The sequence below is a fragment of the Nannospalax galili genome, unplaced genomic scaffold, assembly GCF_000622305.1.
Source record: "Nannospalax galili isolate Female #2095 unplaced genomic scaffold, S.galili_v1.0 scaffold359, whole genome shotgun sequence".
Classification (NCBI taxonomy): domain Eukaryota; kingdom Metazoa; phylum Chordata; class Mammalia; order Rodentia; family Spalacidae; genus Nannospalax; species Nannospalax galili.
Genome location: NW_008347042.1, coordinates 1,141,932 through 1,161,923, shown reverse-complemented (window position 1 = coordinate 1,161,923; position 19,992 = coordinate 1,141,932). Strand labels below are relative to the sequence as shown.

Sequence of the window (19,992 nt, the reverse complement as noted above, 5' to 3'; positions counted from 1 at the left end):
GCTCAGTTGGTAACTCTCAGGTTCAAGGGTGGATTTGAGGCTACTACCTCCAAGGAACAAAGACACTAGAGCCCCACACTACCCCCAGAGGCCATTTCTAGAGTCTGCCTGGTTTGAATTTAGTGCAGAAGCAGCAAATGCTGGCACAGCCTCAGGAGGGCTAGCGGCCCATTGCCTAGAAAACCTTCCCTTCCCTCCCAACCAATTGATTTTATCAAAGCCAGAAAGTGACCCACAAGAGTTGGTAAAGCTTCTAATGCCGTCTGGGAGGGAGCTGGGGGATTGTCCTTCTCCCTTTCCCTTCCTGTGGAGCTGTGCGAGACACTCAAGAGGACCTTAGCCCTCCTTCCCCCTCCACTTGGTATTGAAACATCATGTGAGCAGTGGGCTACTTTATCCCGAGGTAGTAGAATTCTTGCAGATGAATTCCAAAGCCTTCCAAGTTTCTTGGGCTTTTTGTAGCTATGTTTGGCATCCTATTGGCACTTCAGGGTACAATCAAATTCACTGTCACTCTGGTGACATGAATAATCTGTCCATATTAATGAAATGATAGTTGTTACTTTGCTATCTCTTTTCTTAAGCTGATTTTAAGTAGCATGAATTCCACAGGGTTGCGGGGGGCGCTAGGAGGAAGGATTGTCTTATTCAGCTCTGGTATGGGGGCGTACAAAGAGATAATGGAATGATGAAAGTAGCTGTAAAATAATTATTGTGTGGCTCACGACTCTGTATTATTCATATCCAAGGAGTGAGAACTCCTGTCTGGTACCACACTTGAATGGCAACCTCACCAATTAGCACCACTGCCACGGATCTGAGGATTATGCATGAAGATATAATTTATCCAGAAGTGTTTGCGCAAACTGTGCAACCTGAACATGGCCTCTGCGTGGAGTCCTCTCATGTGTCCTGACAGACTCCTATCCCTCATAATCCTCTGATCAGTACCCTCTACCCCTAGACAGTAGCCAGAACTCATGAGCTAAAGGAAATGGTTTCTGTTACTGTGAGGACCACTGGCCCCAGGGCTGGAGCAGAATTCAGCTACGATCAGAAAGTAAGCAGGTTCGGAAGAGGGTATGTGCATCTCTGTTGAGCCAAGCCTGTGACTCGGCCCCACGGTGCTTGAGTCATAGCTTCTCTTAGTGAAAAAATTTTAATATCTTAGCATGATTATATGTTTGATGTTTTTTCAATCTATATTTAATTTAATCTGTATTATATCTTCAAAGAATCTCAAAAAATAAAAGCATAGAGTCAGATATGAACATTGCCATCATTTTATATAATCAGAAATATATTTTTGTGATATAGAAACTATACATTTATAGGCCATTCTTGTTTTTCCCCAATTTGAGGAAATTCCTAATCTTTTCTGGGGAAGAAAATATTTGTTACAGGGCTAAGAACAGAGTTAAGTAAGTAAGGTACTTGCAAGAGGACCTGAGTTTGATCCCCAGAATCCACATAAAATGCCAGGCATGGTGGCTTGACTTTGTAATCCCTGCTTTAGGGAGGCAGAGACAGGAGGATCCTTAGAGCTTCATAGTCAACCAACACAGCCTACTTGGTGAGCACCAGACCAATTAGAGATCCTGTCCCCCAAAACTGGATGGGGCGTGAGGAGCAACACCTAAGGTTGTTCTCTGGCCTACATACATACACACATGCACGCGCGTGCGCGCGCGCACACACACACACGTTCACACATTCATGCACATGCATGCACACTCACACGCTCACACACAAACACACACAAACAACACACAGAAAACAACCACACAAACAACACACAGAAAACACATACAAACAACACACAGAAAAATTGTTGTTCCACTTTAATTCTGTAGAATGTTGGGTTATTTGTTGTTGTAGGCCATTAGGGCCCCAGATGAGAGAGTACGTACTCTCTAGAACTTTAAAGGCCCATGCTGCCACAAGTCTTATTCACCTTCTGTTCACCAAGATGCAGAACCAAAAGTGGTGTACATAACAAGGCCACCAAGACAGGACATTTTCTGAGGCCAGCCAAAACAAAGCCAGGTTGTGTTTGCAGGCCTTCAAAATGGTTGCCTGCAGAATACCCAGTCTGACTGAGACCCTCCTTCATTCCTACAGCCTCCCCTGTCTTCCCACAATCCAAGGAACAGTTACTTCAAATTGCTCAATTTCCAAAGCCAGTTACATTTGGACTGTTTTCTGTGTGTGTGTGTGTGTGTGTGTGTGTGTGTGTGTGTGTGTGTGTCACTGCAGATAGAATCCAGACTGTCACACAAGTGAAGTAATCACTGTACATTTAAAGCTACATGCCCAGCTCTCATCAAAGATTTTCAAAAGTTCTTCACCCAAATTCATTCTCTAAAGAGATGCAGATGCTTGAAGGTAAAAATCTTTTTTATTTATTATTTTTATTTTATGTGTATGCGTGTATTGCCTGAACGTAGGTAAGTGCACCCATGTCGTGCAATGTCTGTGGAGGACAGGAGAGGCTGTGGGATAGATCCCCTGGAACTGGAGTTACAGTCAGTTGTTAGCTAACATGTGGGTGCTGGAATTCAAACCCAGGTCTTCCGCCAGAACAGTCAGTGTTCTTAACTGCTGAGCCATTCCTCCAGCCCCTGGAGGGAAAAATCTTAAAGGGAAAAAGTTTTTGCCTGTGCTCTGTGCCCCTCGCCCGTCCCTCCCACTCTGAGCTGTTTCCTCCATTGTACATGGTGTAGGTTTGCTAGTACTTTGGGTTTAAATGGATTTTTCCCACCTGCTAGCTTCCTTTAGAACTTTGGGAATCTTAAAAAGTAGTCTGCCATGCAAAAATAATGTTTAAGCCAGGCACTGTAGTATGTAATCCCAAGGATCACAGGTTCCAGATGAACTAGGGCTGTATAGCAAGATGACATCTCAAAGAAAGTAAAGAAACAAAATGCTGATTCCCCAGTACCTTTTGAGGGCAAGCCTCCCTCTCTTCTTCCCCATTTCTCCTTCCCCCAGAACACAGACTAGGCAGAATACAGAATAGAAACTCATTCAAAGAGGAGCCATGGCTGCTGGCCTCTGGCTACTTTTGATAGATGCACAGAAAGAGTATCTGTGAATCAGGAAGAGGAAGGGGGAGGGGAAAGGAAAACAAATTGGTTGTTGTCAAACATCTGAGGAATCTTGTTCCTTTAGAGGCCAATGTGGGAAAGACCATGGCAACCAGGGGCCCTGGGAGACTGAGAGATAGGCCAAGATTTGCAGCTCCTCCCTTGGAGAAGATGACAGGACAGGCAGGTGCAGCCGTCCTTCTCAGGTCGTGGAAATGTCCATGCTGTCAGCAGCAGCCTTGCTTTACCTCGCTGTCATCCCTAAGAAGGGGAAGGAAATTTTTCAAAGGGAAGATGTTTCGTGTGTTCACTATGAAACAGAAGATGCCCAGTCTCCAAGTTAATGATACAAAACAAGTTTCCCTAGAGCCGCCAGTGGATTCTTAACTTCGATTAGGAATTGTCAGTGACCCAAGTGTCTTTGTGCTAATTGACTATTTTGTTTGAAATTATTTTTACCACCAGCTCTGGTTTAGTTTTAAAAATTAGTGGAGAAAGGGCAACAGTATCCCATAAATATATAACACACCGTATGCTAACCTAAACATTATTTCAAAAATAAAAATATATAACACACTATTTCCATTAGAAACAAGATTTAGCAATAAGATCCAAGTAGTTTTCTGACTATTTCCATCCAAGAGTCAGCTTAAGTCTGGGAAATAATTATTTACCACACTTGTTAGGAAGACCTCCTATTAAAACCCAAATTGGGCAGCCCCGAAACTTCCATTATTTCTTGCCAGGCTTTCTTGATAAAAGTTAACTGAAACCTTTAACAGGAAAGAAAAAGTTGGAGAAACAAGTGAAAGAAGCAAAGGCGATTTCCTCTCAAAGCACTTTCCATTTATTTCCTTTACTCTTCGGCATCTCCCCGTCACTCTCAGGATGCATCGCTAGGGTTTTGAAACTACTTAGAGCATATGCCAGCTAGTATTAGATGTTCTAGTCCCATTAAAAGCCACATATACGAAATGCTTAAAAGATACTAAGTTCATATTTGTATACATTAAGTTCTTTTCTCACATGTATGTGTCTGTGGTGTGCCTCCGTATGTGGTCTGTATGAGTGTATGTATGCATGTTTGCATGTGTGGGCATACGTATGTGCCAGTACACTTGTACTTATGTGTGTGGATAAGGAGGCCCGAGGTTAACATAGGAAATCTTCTTCAGTCACCCTTTCTACCTGATTTATTGAGGCAGGGTCTCTCACTGAACCCAGAGCCTACCAACACAGCTAGGCTGCCCACCACCTTGCTCAGCAATCCTGTATCCACCTTCCTAGTGCTGGAATTACAGGAAGGCTACCCTGCATTTACATGGATGTTGAGTCAAGATCTAGGCCTCGTGCTTAAACAGCAAGTGCTCTAACCACTGAGCAATCTGCCCAGCTCACACATTGAGTTAAGAATAGGAAGAGCATGGCGCATTGGAATTATCTACACCTATCTTTTTATTTTGTTTGGTTTCAGGACAGGGCTTCACTGTGTAGCACAGACTGGCCTCAAACTGGTGATCCTCCTGGCTCAGCTCCCTGAGTACTGGGATTGCAGGCACCTGTAAGCAGGGCTTACCATCTCTGTCAGATCTCTGGTTGCCCTGTGAGCTTGAGCAGAGGGACAGTAACACAGAAAAGTGAGTAGGAGGAGATGGGACTCAGTGGACCAGAGAGTGCCCTTCAGTGTTTGCATTTGGTAGAGACCATAATGTCTTGCCAGAAAATACCTTACAGGTCAGTTTCTACAGTGAGGAACCAGTTTCACCTCACCAACTGGCTGGATTGCCCCCAAGGGCTGCCTCCTAGTCCTTCCTGGCCACTTTTCTCCTCCTGATCCTGCTCTAGTCTAATCTCTGCTTCACCTGACACCTGCTAATCTTCTTAGAGTAATGTGTTTATCGTCTTATTCCCTCTAAGAACCTACTCTGGCTCCTGTTGTCTCTCAGTTATGTCAAACCATCAGACGTCTTGACTGCATCCAGGCCAATTGTGGCCAGTCATCTCCTCCCCCAACCACAAGATTGGTCTCCCACACACCCTAACACCTAACTCCCACACACTCTGGCAAATACCTCACCCTTGTGTCCCAATGACTATTCCTTCTTTCCTCTTACTCAAATCCAAATCTATGCTTCTGTCCCGTCTCCTAGTCAAATCCTTTTTTATGCATGAACCTATGTCTAACGGAAGTGGAGAATTTTCAGTCTTGCACCAAGCCAGCTATCCCTACAATACAACGTCCTGCACCCCCACCTGGGCCACTTCTACCCCACCATGCTACAACCCTGGCCATCCAACTCTGACCAGGAAACTCTGAGTCCATGTTTATTCTAAGACCTGGGCCACTTTTATTCTTTAGAGTCTCCATATATATTTATGAAATGAAAATATCATTAAGATTGGGGAGGGGAGAAAGCAGGTTTTTAAATTTTCAAAAGTGCAGGGCAGGTAAAAAGAACATTACTTGGGGAAGGCAGCCCATTTGATAAAGTCCTTTCTTTGCATGCACAAGGACGTGAGTTCAATCCCTAGAACCTACATTTAAAAGCTGGGCAATAGTGGTACACCCCAGAACTCACAAAAGCTGGGGATGAGCTGATGAGGTGGCTCAATGGATAAGGGCACCTGCCATACAAGCCTGATAATCTGAGTTTAATCCCCAGAACTCATGTAAAGATGGAAGCAGAGAACCAACTTTACAAAGTTGTCCTCCGACCTCCCTATGCACACCATGGCACACATACCCACATGCATATACACACAATAAACAAATAAATAAGCAAGCTAGGCATGTTATAAGAACTTGTAATCGCAGCAGTAGGGAGGTAAAGATGGGAAGAACTTTGGGGCTTGCTGGCCAGCCAAACTATCATAAAACAGCAAGTTCCAATTCTGTGAGGGAGCCTGTTTCAAAAAATGAAATGGACAGCTCCTTAGGAACAACACCCAAGGTTGTCCTGGGCCTCCTCATGCACACACATGTACACCTCCACACACATGAACATACACAAAAGAATATTGATAATGGATGTAAGACATTCTGGTCTAGTAACAGGGTACACACAAATGTGAAACAGGAAAATAGATGCTATCTTTCAATCCCATCAGAATGTCTACTGTAAAATCTCATTAAATTAAAATTCAAAAGCTTTTGTGGGGGTAAGGCCCAGTCTCCCAGCTCTGCTTGACCTGAGACCCTCCTTGATATGTAAGCTTCCTTCAAGAAGCTGTTTCTAGGCCAAGATCTACATATGATCAGGCTCAAGCCCAGATTTCTAGCTAGTGCTGCCCTTTTGAGCCCTCCTGCCCTGCCCTTCTCAAGTCCTACCCTGCTACCTTACCCAGCAGGCTGCAATTCTTAGGAAGACTGGAAGGGCCCCTGTTTCATAAACTTGCTCAAGGAGACACACTAGTATCTATTCACCCCAGATAAGGCACCAAAAACAGACCAAAGAAACAATTCCACTTGAGTCTTGTTTGGTGAACCAGTAAGTTTAATTAGGGTTACCTGCAGGAACATGAAGAGAGGTTGTTTAAGGAGCATGGGCCACTTATGTATGAGCAGCTATATCACTGAAGAAAATGTCTCTTAATCCCCCCCAACCTTATGTGTATATCCTCAAGGAGGGGTGGGGCATAATGAGCTCCTCCCCCTTCATAGTGGACTATTAATAGACCCAATCTTGTCCAGGTCTCCTGCTAGTAATCACAGCTGCCGAGAGTTCAAGAGGATAACCACCATGTAAAGCCCAAAGCACAGCAGTCCACAACAGCCCCTCTTTGGTCTCATGTGTTCAGATGTGATTTGCCTGCAGATAGGTCCCACTGTCACAAGGCCAGCTGAGCAGGCTGTCCTGTCCCTCCTGTGGCAGGGTCTAGGGAAGTGGAAGTGGGTAGTTGTGTGGAAGTAGCTCTTCTCCTCAGATGGTTGGAGGTGGTCTCCTCAGCCACCATCCCAAAGCTAGGTAGCTCTGGAGATGCTGGAGAAGGTGCAAGCCTTCCTTTAAGAGCTCTAGCTCTCCTTCCGGTCTCCGTCTTGTAGCCACAACAGCCGAGAGCTCCATTTGGCAGCTTGGCAGTGCTCTTGTCTATAAATGGAAACTGGCCAGTCTCCCAGTATAACACAAGATAGGCCTGTGCATCAGTTATGCAACCTTGGCTTAGAGAACTTCATCAGAAGGGTGGGGGCTGGGAGGGAGGAAGGCCCCTGTTGCTTGCAGAAGACAGCTCAGGAAGAACTCTTCCTAGCAATGGACAACAGCTGAAATGTTCCCCTCCCTGTTTGTAAAACCAAGGAAAGAAAGTAACAAAGGGATGGGTGGAGACTCTAACAGCAGCTGACAAGCCCTTTAGCACCCAGGCGTCCTGGACTCTTGGATGCTGGTAGAAGCTGTGCTGGCCTCCTTTGCAGCAGAGTCAGCAGCCCCAGTGGTTCCAGCCTTCTTATAGCCCACAGGGAAGAACTGTAGCCACAGGTGGTGATCTTCCGAACCCTCTCAAGATTCTTGGTTTTGTTTTGCTGGGATTTTATTTATTTATTTATTTATTTATTTATTTATTTACTTACTTATTTCTGAATCAGAATCTATATAGCCAGACTGGTCTTGAACTCATTTATGTACCGCAGGTTGACCTCTGTGATGGTTAATATTGCCAGCTTGGTAGGATCTAGAATCACTGAGGAGACAAAACTCTAGGCACATCTGTGAGGGAGGTTAATTGAGATGGGACAGCCACCCTGAATTTGGGCTGGGATTCCAGGCTGGGTAGAAAGGAGAAAGCCAGCTGAGCACCAGCATTCATCTCTCTCAGCTCCCTGACTATGCATGAGATGTGACCAGCTGCCTCATACACCTGCTGCCATGACTTCCTCACTGTAATGGACCATACCTTCAAACTGTGAGGCAAAATAAGCCCTTCTTTCCTTAAGTTGCTTATGTCCATCATTTTGTCAAAACAGCTACTACATACAGCCTCCAGCTCTTGGCAATCTGTGTTCTCTGACCTCCTGACTGCGGGGATTTCAAGGGTGCACCTCTGTGCCTGGCTCAGCTCTGTGGCTCTGGCCATGCTCTATGCTTTCCATCCTATCATGGAAAAGAGCCACAGAGAGCACAGTAGTACCACCAAGGGTGAGCTGGTCTTGAAAGATGGTCATTCTCCTTTTGAGCCTTTCCTGACACTCAGGCACTCTCAGTTGAAGCAGTGAGAGCCAGCCTGGCTGGGGAAGCCATACCCAAGCACAGCTACTCATAGCATTCTATGTCTGGGAAGCACTCCGCATAGGATAAGGTGGACTCAGAGAGAAGCAGCCCTGTACCAGGCATTGACCTGGGTCCCTCATGAACTCACCACATTCCATTCTGTGTAATTTAGACTCACTCTTAACGAGCTTGTCAAACTAGTAATATTTAACCAAGTGTGGTAGGGCATGCCTGTGATCACAGCTTTGGGGAGGTAGAGGCAAGAGGATCAGAAATTCAGGGTCATCCTAGGCTACATGGCCAAGCTTGAGGCCAATCTGGGCTACAGGAGACCCTATCTCAAAACAAAAACAAACAAGGAAACAAAAATCATAATACTTATTAAAAGTAACACACTTTGGGGCCAGCAAAATGGCTCATTGTGTTAAAGGCACTTGCCAAGCCTGACAGCCTGTATTTCCTCCCTGAGAACTCACAGGATGGAAGAAGAATGCTGACTCCTGCAAGTTGTCTCTGACCTATACACACACCTTGGCACACATCTGCCCAGACACATATAGCCATACACTAAATAAGTAAATACTGTAATTTTAAAATTAAAAAATAACACATTCATGATAGAAAGAAAATCAAATTTCTTATCATCCTTGTCTAACAATATTTTCTTGTAGCCAGTGTTTTAGAAACTGCTTTTATTTCCTTTCCCTCAGCTGTATATTGTAAGCTCTTTTTTTCCCTATGTGATTAGATAGTCTACGAAGGAATGATTTTTATTGGCTGCCTTGTATTCATGGTATGGATGTGCCATAATTTATTTAATCAAGCTCCTATTGTTGCACACTAATGAACTTTTAACCAATTTAGAGTTGCTTTGGTGGTGGAATTAAACACAACAAAGGGATCAAAAGGACTCTATAATTTACATCAAAGGCGGAGGGAAAGCATAACTCTCAAAGTTGTGTTTCGACTGAAGGGACGGATGGTTAACTTTGGTCAAAAAGCTGATCAATAGAACTGGTATTTTGCTGTTGTTGTTTTACCCCCAAGAAAGCCCTTGAAAGCTTAACCTTTCCTTTGGGTGGCGGCACTTACATCTTACATAGTACTGACAACTTTACCCCTTTCCTTACTATTCAGCAGAGAGTCAATCAGCAGCTCAGGGAAGCAGTCTGTTCTAGGGCCATCTTCCCCCACCACACCCGCCTCTTGCCATACCTTATATTGGTTTAAGCTAGAACTTAGTATGCCCAATTAGCTGAGTTCAGCAAATATAACCCTAACTGTGCTGGGTGCTGGGATAATCACAGATCTCTGTCCTCAATGAACAAAACATCTTGCCAGGAGTGAGGCCATAAGGATATCATCCTGACAGGAATGTGTAAGTTGTAAGCATTTGGAAAGTTGGAGCTTCCTGCTCCCCAATTTTGTGTAGTGCAAATCAGTAGGATGTATATTCATGTATATACCATGATCAAGAGCGTGGAAAATATGTTATTGCCAAGGAAAAGATGGGAAGACATGCCAAAGCAGAATACCTAGACATGCCAAAGCAAAGTACCTAAGGGTACTAAAAATGAGTGTTGCCTTTTCTTTCTCTCTACTTTCTTGCATTGCTTTTAAAATGTCAGAGACTGGGCAGATGAGGGCAGGATATGTGTGTCTGTGTGTGGGTATGTGTACATAAGTGCGGAGGCCTGCAGAATCCAGATGAAGGCATCACATATCCTGGATCTGGAGTTACAGGCAATTGTGAGTGGCCTGACATGGGTGCTGGGAACTGACCTTTGGCTCTTTGCGAGAGCAGTACATGCTCTTAACTGCAAAACCATCTCTCCAGCTGAACACACATGTTTTAAATATAGTTATCCCACAGAATCTATGGGTGATTGGGTCTAAGGATCCCTCCTCCCACCCTGGGACACCAAAGTCTGTGGATGCTCATAACCAACACAATCCTCTGGTACACTGTAAATCATCTGATTACTTCTAATACCTAATACAATATAAATGCTGTGTGAATGGTTTTTAATACTATATTTTTTAGGGACTAATGACAAGAAAAAAGGCTGTATGTGTTCTGCACAGATATACTTTTTTTCAGATGTTTTCAATGTGCAGATGCAAAAGTTGTGGATACAACTGTAGTTTCTCTCCTCAAGTTTTAGGCAGTGTGCCAATCACTGAGCCTATGGAAGAGCTAAGAAATTGAGTACCTACCCAGGAGTGTTGTCTTCCCAAGAAAAACAGCTTTTTCTTAGAAGTTGAGCAGGCCCTAAGTTACTGCTATTTGAGTGGAACATTCCCTAAGTTGATAACTACAGTCTTACAACTCAGTTATTTTGGGGATACAACCACAACACATCGCACAAACATGCATAAATTTACTATTTTTTTTTGAGATGGGCATACTTTGTAGTCCAGGCCTTGAACTTATAATCCTGCCTCAGCCTCCTGAGCACTGTTATTACAGGCATGTGCCATACCCCCAAACTCATAAAATAAACCTTTCAATGCAAACTTCATGAATATTCTTCTAAAGCAGAAAGATTTAGAGTAGGCCCTGTTGGGACTCTGTTGTGTTTATCATAAGCTGTTCTCCAAATCCACTGTGAAAAAGATTGTTCTGGAAAAAGAAAATTTGTACAAGATCACCACAATCCTGAGGCCATGTTTCTGCCCTGACACTAGATGGACTTCAGAGGGAACATTAAGGTTTTCATTTATTTTGTCCCTTCCTCCCATTTATGGCTGAATGAGTTAATCTTCTGCTCTTTCTTTAAATGTCAAAGTTGGTAATACAGTGGCATCCTAATTGTGGATATCAGGCAACAATAAAAACGTATATTTTTCTATGCTTTCAGTTTCATTCTTTGATTCTTTGATCCTGACTTTCTATCTTTTTATTCTGCCTCCATCCCTTCCCCCTTCCTGTCTCTACTATAGAGTCCTCCTGGGTGGTCTGCTCAATTAAGACCAGATGCACATCACAGTGGTAAGAGTCAGAATCCCAAAGATGCTGCCACCAGCTATGGAATATCAGACAAGTTCCTTAACATCAGAGACTTGGGGTTTTCTGAGCAACAAAATGAATGCAACAGTGCAGGTGATAGCACCTAGCAGAGTGCTTTGCCTGTAGTGGGTACCCCATACACGGTTATCATCTGTGCCATTGTGGCCATCTGAAGAACCCTTTACAGCCAGAGGGGACACTCATCAGTAAAATCATAGCTTTCCATCATGCTGCCCTAATCTATCACCAGGGAAGGCAAGTGATTCTTGATGCTCCCTTTGCAAAGGAATTGCATTGGGCCACCCATTCCTTAGTTTTCGTTACCCTTCATGCTCCACAGCTGAGCTGCAACTGAAACGCCATCTTCCCGTGGGGAGAATTGTGACCCCAGGCTCCCTCAGAATTCTTGGGTCTGAACCCTCATGGGGTAAGAAAGTGAGTTTTCTTCTAAATGCGGAAGAAATTGCAATAAAACCTGAGCAACTCAGGACTTGGGTTTGATTTTGAAAGTGCAAGTTTGCGATCTAATCAGGACCCAGGTTACAATCAGCCAGAATTATTTGCTTCAGTGATTCTCAAAGTACTGCAGGCACCCCATCACCTCAGAACTTGATCTGATTCAGTGGGCCTGGGATTCTGCATCTCTACCAAGCTCCCAGGGGATGCTAATGTTGGTGACCCTGGACCACACTTCCAAGAAGCTGTGCTTCAGCCCATTATTGGCATACAAATTGCCCCTACTAGAAGCGGGGGAGGTTTTAGCATCTTCTTAGCTATTTTGGTCTCCGAAGTTTCCATTGTTAAGGATCACTATTGAATGTGATTTTCATTTCAAGGGGTTGAGGATGGAGACAAGATGGCTTGCTTGCCAGCCTGTACCTCTGAGAGTCACAACCAGGGGTTTGGGGTGATGGATTCATCCTGCCTGCTGCTCATTGACATGAAAGTACTGAAAGCTCTGCTTGGCAAGTGTGACCACCTTAGCTTTCACCTTCCCTAGACTCTGGCTTTCTGAAACTTAAAACTTGAATAATACCTTTGTGGATACCAGAAAGAAGGTAGATATGGAAATCTTGTGATATAGAATTAAGCCGAAAATCCATTTGGCGCCAAGGTTGATTTTTTTTTTTTATTACTTGACCCAGTTTAGACCCAGTTTAGCGTGTGTGTGTGTGTGTGTGTGTGTGTGTGTGTGTGTTGTGTTGTGTGATGAATTTGTTTTCTAGGGTATCCTTTTCGTTTGCTATTGATTTATTCCTGCTTTCCCACCACCAGCAGCCCTGCTTCTGTCTATGTGTCCTTTCCTCCAGTGTCCTCCGCGCCACTGTCCACGCCGAGCGGTGGCGTGGGGCAGCGCGTCCGCGGGAGCGCAGGCAGAGGACCTCGAGGCCCCCCGCGCCCCGCCTGCGCCCGGGTCGCCTCACCACTTCTTTGTTAGGAAGCGGCGCCCTGAGTCTCTTCCTGGTCTGCCCGGAGCTCGGGCCCCACTCCTGCCCACTTAGCCCCGGGCCTCTGAGGACTTGTAAGCAAATAGTCTGCCGCTGAAGAGGCTAAATTACGCCCCAGGGGACTTTTTAACGAAAACCCTAAATTTCATTTGGGCTGCTGGGAGGCCACGCGGTGACAAGGACTGAACCGAGGTCCCTTCCTCCCACGCTGGTTCTGTGCAGGAGAAGCCTGTGACCTCGGACGCTGAGGTGCCTCCGACGGTGGGGCCGCCACTGTCCTCAGCATCTCCTCCAGCTCCCAAGCCTTCGATTACCTTCCACGTCCCCTTACTGTCCCCCTCCCAAATCTTTCTCCCCTCAGGCTGGAGAAAAGTCAGTAATAAGAAGCCAGTTCGGTGTCAGTCGGAGAGAGGGGGAAGAGACCCCGGGAGATGCACGGCCATGGAGAGAGAACTCATTTTGTGCAAAGAGGGCCTCGAGCCACCAGGGAATTCCTGGATTGTCTCAGGCTGTCGTGTGTGATGTCCATCACGCCGTGCGAACACCATCTGCTCCGTATTAAGCTCGCAGTTGCCAGGCTACCTGCTGTACGCAGTAACACTTGACTGCCTGGCTCCACGTCCGCATCGCCGGCCCCAGCGCGGGGCGGGGGACGGAGCCCTGATTAAGCCATCTGCGACGGGGGCGGGGGCCGGGTGCAGCCTGGGGCACAGGCCCGGGCTCACACTACCATCTGCTGGGCTACCGGGAGAACAGCAGCTGCTCCCGAGGGTCCCTGCGGAGGACCGCCTGCAAAAAGCTGAACCCCTGGGCACTCTGGGTCCAGGTACCCAGGACGTCGCGTCCCGTCCCTCCCAGGGGTCCGTGGTCCTCGGCACCCTCCAGCATCCCTGGCCCCTCTCACTCAAATACTGTATGGTCCGGTCCCTCCCAGGGGTCCGTGGTCCTCGGCACTCTCCAGCATCCCTGGCCCCTCTCACTCAAATACTGTATGTTCGGGGGAAGGGTGGATTTGAGGAAAGCAAGCTTCCCCCAACACAGGTTTATAAATAAGCAGCTGGCTGTTTGTAAGAGATATTTTTATCGCCTCTGATTTTTGAAATCGGAAACTGCCTCTTTAGGGTAGGTTAGTGTGTTTTTTACACCCTCCTACATCAGTATAGCCTTTAGAAAATTGTTAAGATCGTGTCCCTAGCAGGGAAGGTGCTCGTGTAAAACAGGTTCATTTGTTTGACCCCTTTTTCCTCCCTTTATCTTACTAAAAAGTGAAGAGGGTTTGGAGAGCCATGAAGGTCTATGTATCACATTGGATTCGAAGGGAAGAGAATATTAAGATTCTGGGTAGAAAGCAAGGGAGGTGGCTGGGCTGGGAGTGGAGAACAAGCCAGTAATTAAAACTAAAAATACTGCATCATTTGACTTCAAGGCATTACATGTCGCATGACGAAAGCTCAGTCTGGTTTTCTCTAATTGCACAACCCAGTGTGTGTCCTCCTTAGAAACAAGAGCAGGGACTTGAAATCCTGGAATCTGACAGACTCTTTCTCATTAAGCCCTCTTAGGTTAAAAGAAGCCGTGTGACATAAACAGCAGCCTACCGCCAGCTTCATTTGTAAGTCACACTGTGGGGTGCACACCTGTGTCTTGAGCTGTAGGTGTCTCTCACCTGCTCCCCAGTGCAGCAGAGCCATTGGGTCTTGTGTTCTACATTGAGAAACCTAAAGGCAAAACTTTGAGGACAGCACTATTTTGGGGAATTAATGTCACCCCAGAGTAACTGTGCCTTTGGTAACATTCTTTTTCCACAGGGGCAAAAAGTGGCTGGGTGTCTGAACAGCACCATCCCACCCCCACCCCACCCCCCGGAAGAAAAAGGCTACGAAAGCAAGGCCCTACTCCCCAACTGTATAGGGCGGGTCATAGAGAACAAGAATATCTCAGAGTATACAAAGAGAAACAGGGCCTGTCAGACCAACCCTCTCAAAAAATAATAATAATAATGCTAAATTCTTTCATTGGGTCTCCTTTTCTCTCCAACCGTTTCTTCATCAAAACTGGAAAATATTAAATAGGATGAACTACACAGGGAAAAGCCTTTTTCTGTATTCTTCTTGATTGGCTAGCTATACTGAAGTGTGAACTGGATTATAAAAGTGTTAAGTCAATCAGCCATTTGTCTCTAAGGTGACAGGAAAGCAAGTAACAGTATTTAGAAGAAATGTCTCAAATATCCTCGATCCCTCCAGAGGTCAGCCACAAAGTTTTTGGTATAAGGCCTTTTTGTATAAGGCCTTTATACATTAAAATATTTCTCTGCCTAATTGCAGAGAAAATGCACAAATAACTTTTATCTGGGGCTGGAGAGATGGTTAATAGGGTCTGTTGCTCTTCCAGAGAACCTGAGTTTGGTTCCCAGTACACACATCAGTCCACTCACACCGCCTGTAACTCCAACCCAGGGCTCTAGCCTCTGTGGGCACCTACACACAGGTGCGCACATGCACACATTCATATATATAATAAAAAATAAAGTAATTCTTTTCTTAATATTTTATTTATTATTTTTATTTTATATGTATTCATGTATTGCCTGTGTCTAGGTAAGTGCACCCGTGTCATGTAATACCCGCAGAGGTCAGAAGAGGCTGTCGGATCCCCTAGGACTGGAGTTCCGGACAGTTGTTAGCTGCCATGTGGGTTCTGGGATTCGAACCCAGGTCTTCTGCAAGAACAGTCAGTGTTCTTAACTGCTGAGCCATCTCTCCAGCCCCCCCCAAATAAAGTAATTCTTAAAAGAAACTTTTATCATCTTTAGACCTGGCACTTACATTAAAGAATCAACTACAATACATTTATGAGAGACAAACTGTATTTTTAGTCTACACACTGTTCTGATATGCATGCTTGGCACTGCAGACTCATGGTTCAGGGAGGCCAGAGTGAGTGGAAAGAATACTGAATTACAATATAATTTCTGGGGTAAGAGAAGCAATATGTTTTGTTTTTCTTATTCCATTTTGTTTGGATGAGTCGAGGAAGAAAGATTGAGGATTCAACATAGGTGGAAATTCACAGGAAGGGAAGACATGCATGGGTCAGCAGCAGGCAGTAGAGGGAAGCAGGAGTCCAGCAAGCCCAGGATATAGGAAATCAACCCCAAAGTGGCCTCAGGAGAGGAAGATATAAGCTTAGCTCTATATTTTGAGAGAAAATTGCCGGCATGGTTGACAAAGTCGAAATAAAAATAGTATCAAAGCACAATGGTGGGGTATTAAAATCAAATTTGGATTATAATTTCAAGTAATAGAGGTTATTCACATTCATTTTTATTATTCAGGCTTCATAATAGTGTCTCGTTGTACTGCTGTTTCTATCCTCATATGTGTGCTGCTTTAGGTCAACTCTGTGTTCGGATTAGTTGCTTGACACAAGTAAATTAGAAGGATTGTTTCTGTAGAACACTCAGCCAAGACTTGCCATTGCCAGGTATGTTGGTAGAAGTGTCTAGAAACTGAGTCTCATGGTCACACACTTACTGCACCCATCTCCTGTTTTCCCTCGCAGCCTCTACTGTTCAGCTGCATAGACTTCCCCTCTGAAGACATTCTCCCAGCTGTCCCTTGAGCTGTGTGGGATTAGATATTTACCATATTACCTCTATTCCCTATGGGTCAGTCCTTAAAAGTTGCCATTAACTAACTCTGACAAATAATTATAGGATCAAAAGTCCCAGTCCAATCCCTGATGTTTAAATTATCCCAGACATATGAGACTCAATTCCACTTTTAAAGAGATTAGATTTTATAGCTTTAAAAAGTACTACACAGTTTTTTTAATGTATTCTTTCACATTTCACATTTACTGTACTTTATCTTCTTTATTCCCTTCCCCTCCAACCAAACCCTTCCTGCTCCCAACAAGTTCCCTTCTTTAGATTACATAGCTTTGATCAAAATAAAACATTTTCAGTTCTCACCAATTCTGGTCAGCATAATGTAACACACACACACACACACACACACACACACACACACACACAAGCAAATGTGGTTAGTTAGAACAGTATCCAATATCGAATCTGTTGGTTAATGAGCTCCAGCAGCATTCTATATATGTCTCTCCTGTTAATAAAATGTCCATTTTGGCCAAGTAGACTGTAAGGCATAAAGATTATCAGGCAAAGTTGCCTTTGAGACTTGGGGTGAGTCCAACCTGAGGGTTTATTTCCTTTCCTTAGAGAATCAGGATATCGAAAACCCAGTGCACATGTACTAGTCCATCCCATCTGAATTAGATAAATTGGATTCCCATTCCCCAGATCCACTCTCTGTTGCTATCCTCTGCCCCGTAGCCTCTCCAGTTCTACTGAGGTTAGGCCAGGTTTGATGACTATGGTGGTTTTATGGAAATGTAATGGGTGCCATTGAAGACCCCTGCAATCCCCAGCCCTGTGCCCAGTTCCCCTCCCCCAGTAGCTTCCCATGAAATGTCAGTTAAGTTTACACACGTAATTGCTGCATCACTCTCTTCTTGTCCCCCTAGGAGCAACACTCAGTTGGGCTTCCCCGGACCACAGGCCCTATGCAGTCCTCTGTGCCCCCAGGCTCAGGCAGCATGGTCTCTGGAGCCAGCCCTGGGGGTCCTGGCTTTGTAGGCACCCAGCCACAGGCAGCCATCATGAAGCAGATGCTGATGGATCAGCGAGCCCATCTGATGGAGCATCAGAAGCAACAGTTCTTGCGGGAGCAGCGGCAGCAGCAACAGCAGCAGCAGATTCTAGCTGAGCAGGTAGGTATCATGCCACCAATGCAGCAAGCACTTGATGGGCACCTGCTGTCTGTGAGGAAGTCACTGTAGTCCCTGTCAGGATGCTCATAGACCAGCCAATTCTCAGGATCATAGAAGAACCTGTGGAATTTATACCGCCTTGATTAGACTTTTTTCCCATAATGAATTAGTTTGTTCTTTAAAGACAGGCTTCAGCCATCAATTTGAAGACCCATTTGCTAGAGACAGTTCTTCAATTCGTGCCTGACTCCTTTCTTGCTGGTACAGGAGTTCGCATAACCAGCATGCAGTGGGGTCTGGCTCACACTCACCCAAGGCTCTAATGTTAAGCAAAATAACAGTAATAATCATAATAGTAAAAATAATTCAGGGCCAGGGTGGATAGCTCAGTTGGTTCGATCTGCAGAACCTACATAAAAAGCCAAGGGTAGTGGTGCTCATTTGAGGAAAATAGCAGAAGGAAAAGACTGTGGAGAATTCTACAGAACTGGTCATAAACAATAGACCAAGAACAATACAGAACAGTAAGTAAGGACCACAGAACTCCCAGGAAACTTGAAAAGAGGTCACAGAGAGGATGCAACTGGAAAGTTCCTGACACCTTTTTCTATAACTCAGGCAATTTGTGTGTTAAAGGAGGGCCTAACACAAACATGCTTTTACCCTAGGCGCTTTTGTCCACCCCAGCCATATAATTCCTCCAGCTCTGAAAGAAAACCTTCCCTGTAGGTTTTGACTTGTTTTGTTTTTAGATATGCTGGTGCCTGATTTAGTGTTATCCCAGGGAAAGGCCTGAGGCCATCCACAAGAGATCCCCAGATGGCCCCTATGGGGGCCTGTATAAGGCATCTCACACAGCAGACAGGCTCTTTATTCTATGAGGTGTGAGACACAAAGCCCAACAAAGCTCTGGCTCTTGCTTATACTTCTAGAATGTTCCTGGCAGAATTAGAATTTCAGAATGTCCTCTTCCATCACCTATAATCAAGATAGGACAGACAGACATGCTGAGGTCCTTACCCACCAAAGAACAGCAGTTACAAGTAACACTAGTCATCCCCCAAAGTGAAAGATTGTACTGTTGAGCATAGTTCACTAATGCTCCCTGGTTTTGCTTTTGTTCCTGAACAGCTGTGTAATTATCTCCCTTTTTACCAAGGTCAGTCAGCCGGCTGGCAGCTATTGTACAAACAAACCTCTATCCCTCTCACCCCGCATAAGGTGTGTGACAAGGAGCCATGCTAATATCTCTCAGACTGTGATAAATGGAGCTGCTAAGGGATGCTGGGCTTTGTAAATCTCTCCTCTGTCAAACCCAGGACATTTCAGGTGTGCCTGGTGCCATGAGAAACAGCTTTTAATACGTGTGCAGCGACCAAGTCACAGAAAGAATCAAGGAACCAGGCAGAACTCATCTGTGCCCACCCAGTGGTGTTCTCACACCAGAGCCTGGCCATCCAAGTCCTTGAGAACAAGAGGGAGGTGGAAGGTGGTGGGAAAAGATGTGTCCAAATGATGCCTGTGGATGAGGAGACCAGAGGAAGGGAACCACTCAGAATCCAGCACATGGAGACATGGGGTTCCTTGGAAAACAAGGAGAAAACAGAAATTCTATAGCCTGAGTTGCCTTAAGAGCTATGTGTGTACACTTTTCTCAGGGTAGGACCCTGTCCATCCTTTCACTTGTAATGTGACTTTAAAAAAATAAACAAATTACTTAGGGCTAGGGAGATAACTCAGTAGGTAAAGTGCTTGCTGTACAACCATCAGGACTTGCGTTCAATCCCAGAACCCACATAAGCCAGGTGCAGTAACACCCATCTGTAATCCCAGCACTCCATCTGTAATCCTAGCACTCCTGCAGGAAGATGGGAGGCAAACACAGAATTCTCAGAAGCCAGCAGGCCAGCTAGCTGGCATACACAGAGGCAAACAGCAAGAAACCCTGTCTCAAACAAAGTAGAAAACTAAGACGGACACCCAAAGTTGTTCTCCGACCTGCACGTGAGTGCCATGACACGCATGTGAACACACACACACACACACACACACACACACACACTTTTTAAATCAATATCAGGGTGAAGAGATGGCTCAGCAGTTAGGAGCACTGGCTGCCCTTGCAGAGAACCCAGGTTCAGATCCTGGCACCCACATGACAGCTGATAACTGTAACTCCAGTTCCAGGGGATTTGATGCCCTTTTCTGGCCTCTGCTAGCATTGCACACATGTGGTCCACTTTACATACATGCAGGAGAAGCACTCACACATAAAATAAAAACAATAGATAATTTTTTAAATCATTTTTTAATTTTTAATAACTACATGATTAGAAGAAGCATTTCACTACAGCTTTAACATATTCGGTGACACACTCCAGAGCAAGAGTACATCTATTTCACAAGTGGGTGCAAGTTTCTAGGTTCACAGTTGAATTAATACAGTTATATATGAT

The 19,992-nt window shown here is 45.0% G+C and overlaps 1 protein-coding gene across 2 annotated transcripts in view; it reads left to right on the top strand.

The window, feature by feature from the left end:
• Positions 1–19,992, top strand: part of Maml3 (mastermind like transcriptional coactivator 3) — a 453,662-nt gene that overhangs the window by 417,852 nt on the left and 15,818 nt on the right. For both annotated transcript variants that reach the window (XM_029568492.1, XM_008843430.3), the window contains exon 3: positions 17,291–17,536. In XM_029568492.1, coding sequence (XP_029424352.1) covers positions 17,291–17,536 — 246 coding nt within the window. The remainder of the gene's footprint in view (positions 1–17,290; positions 17,537–19,992) is intronic.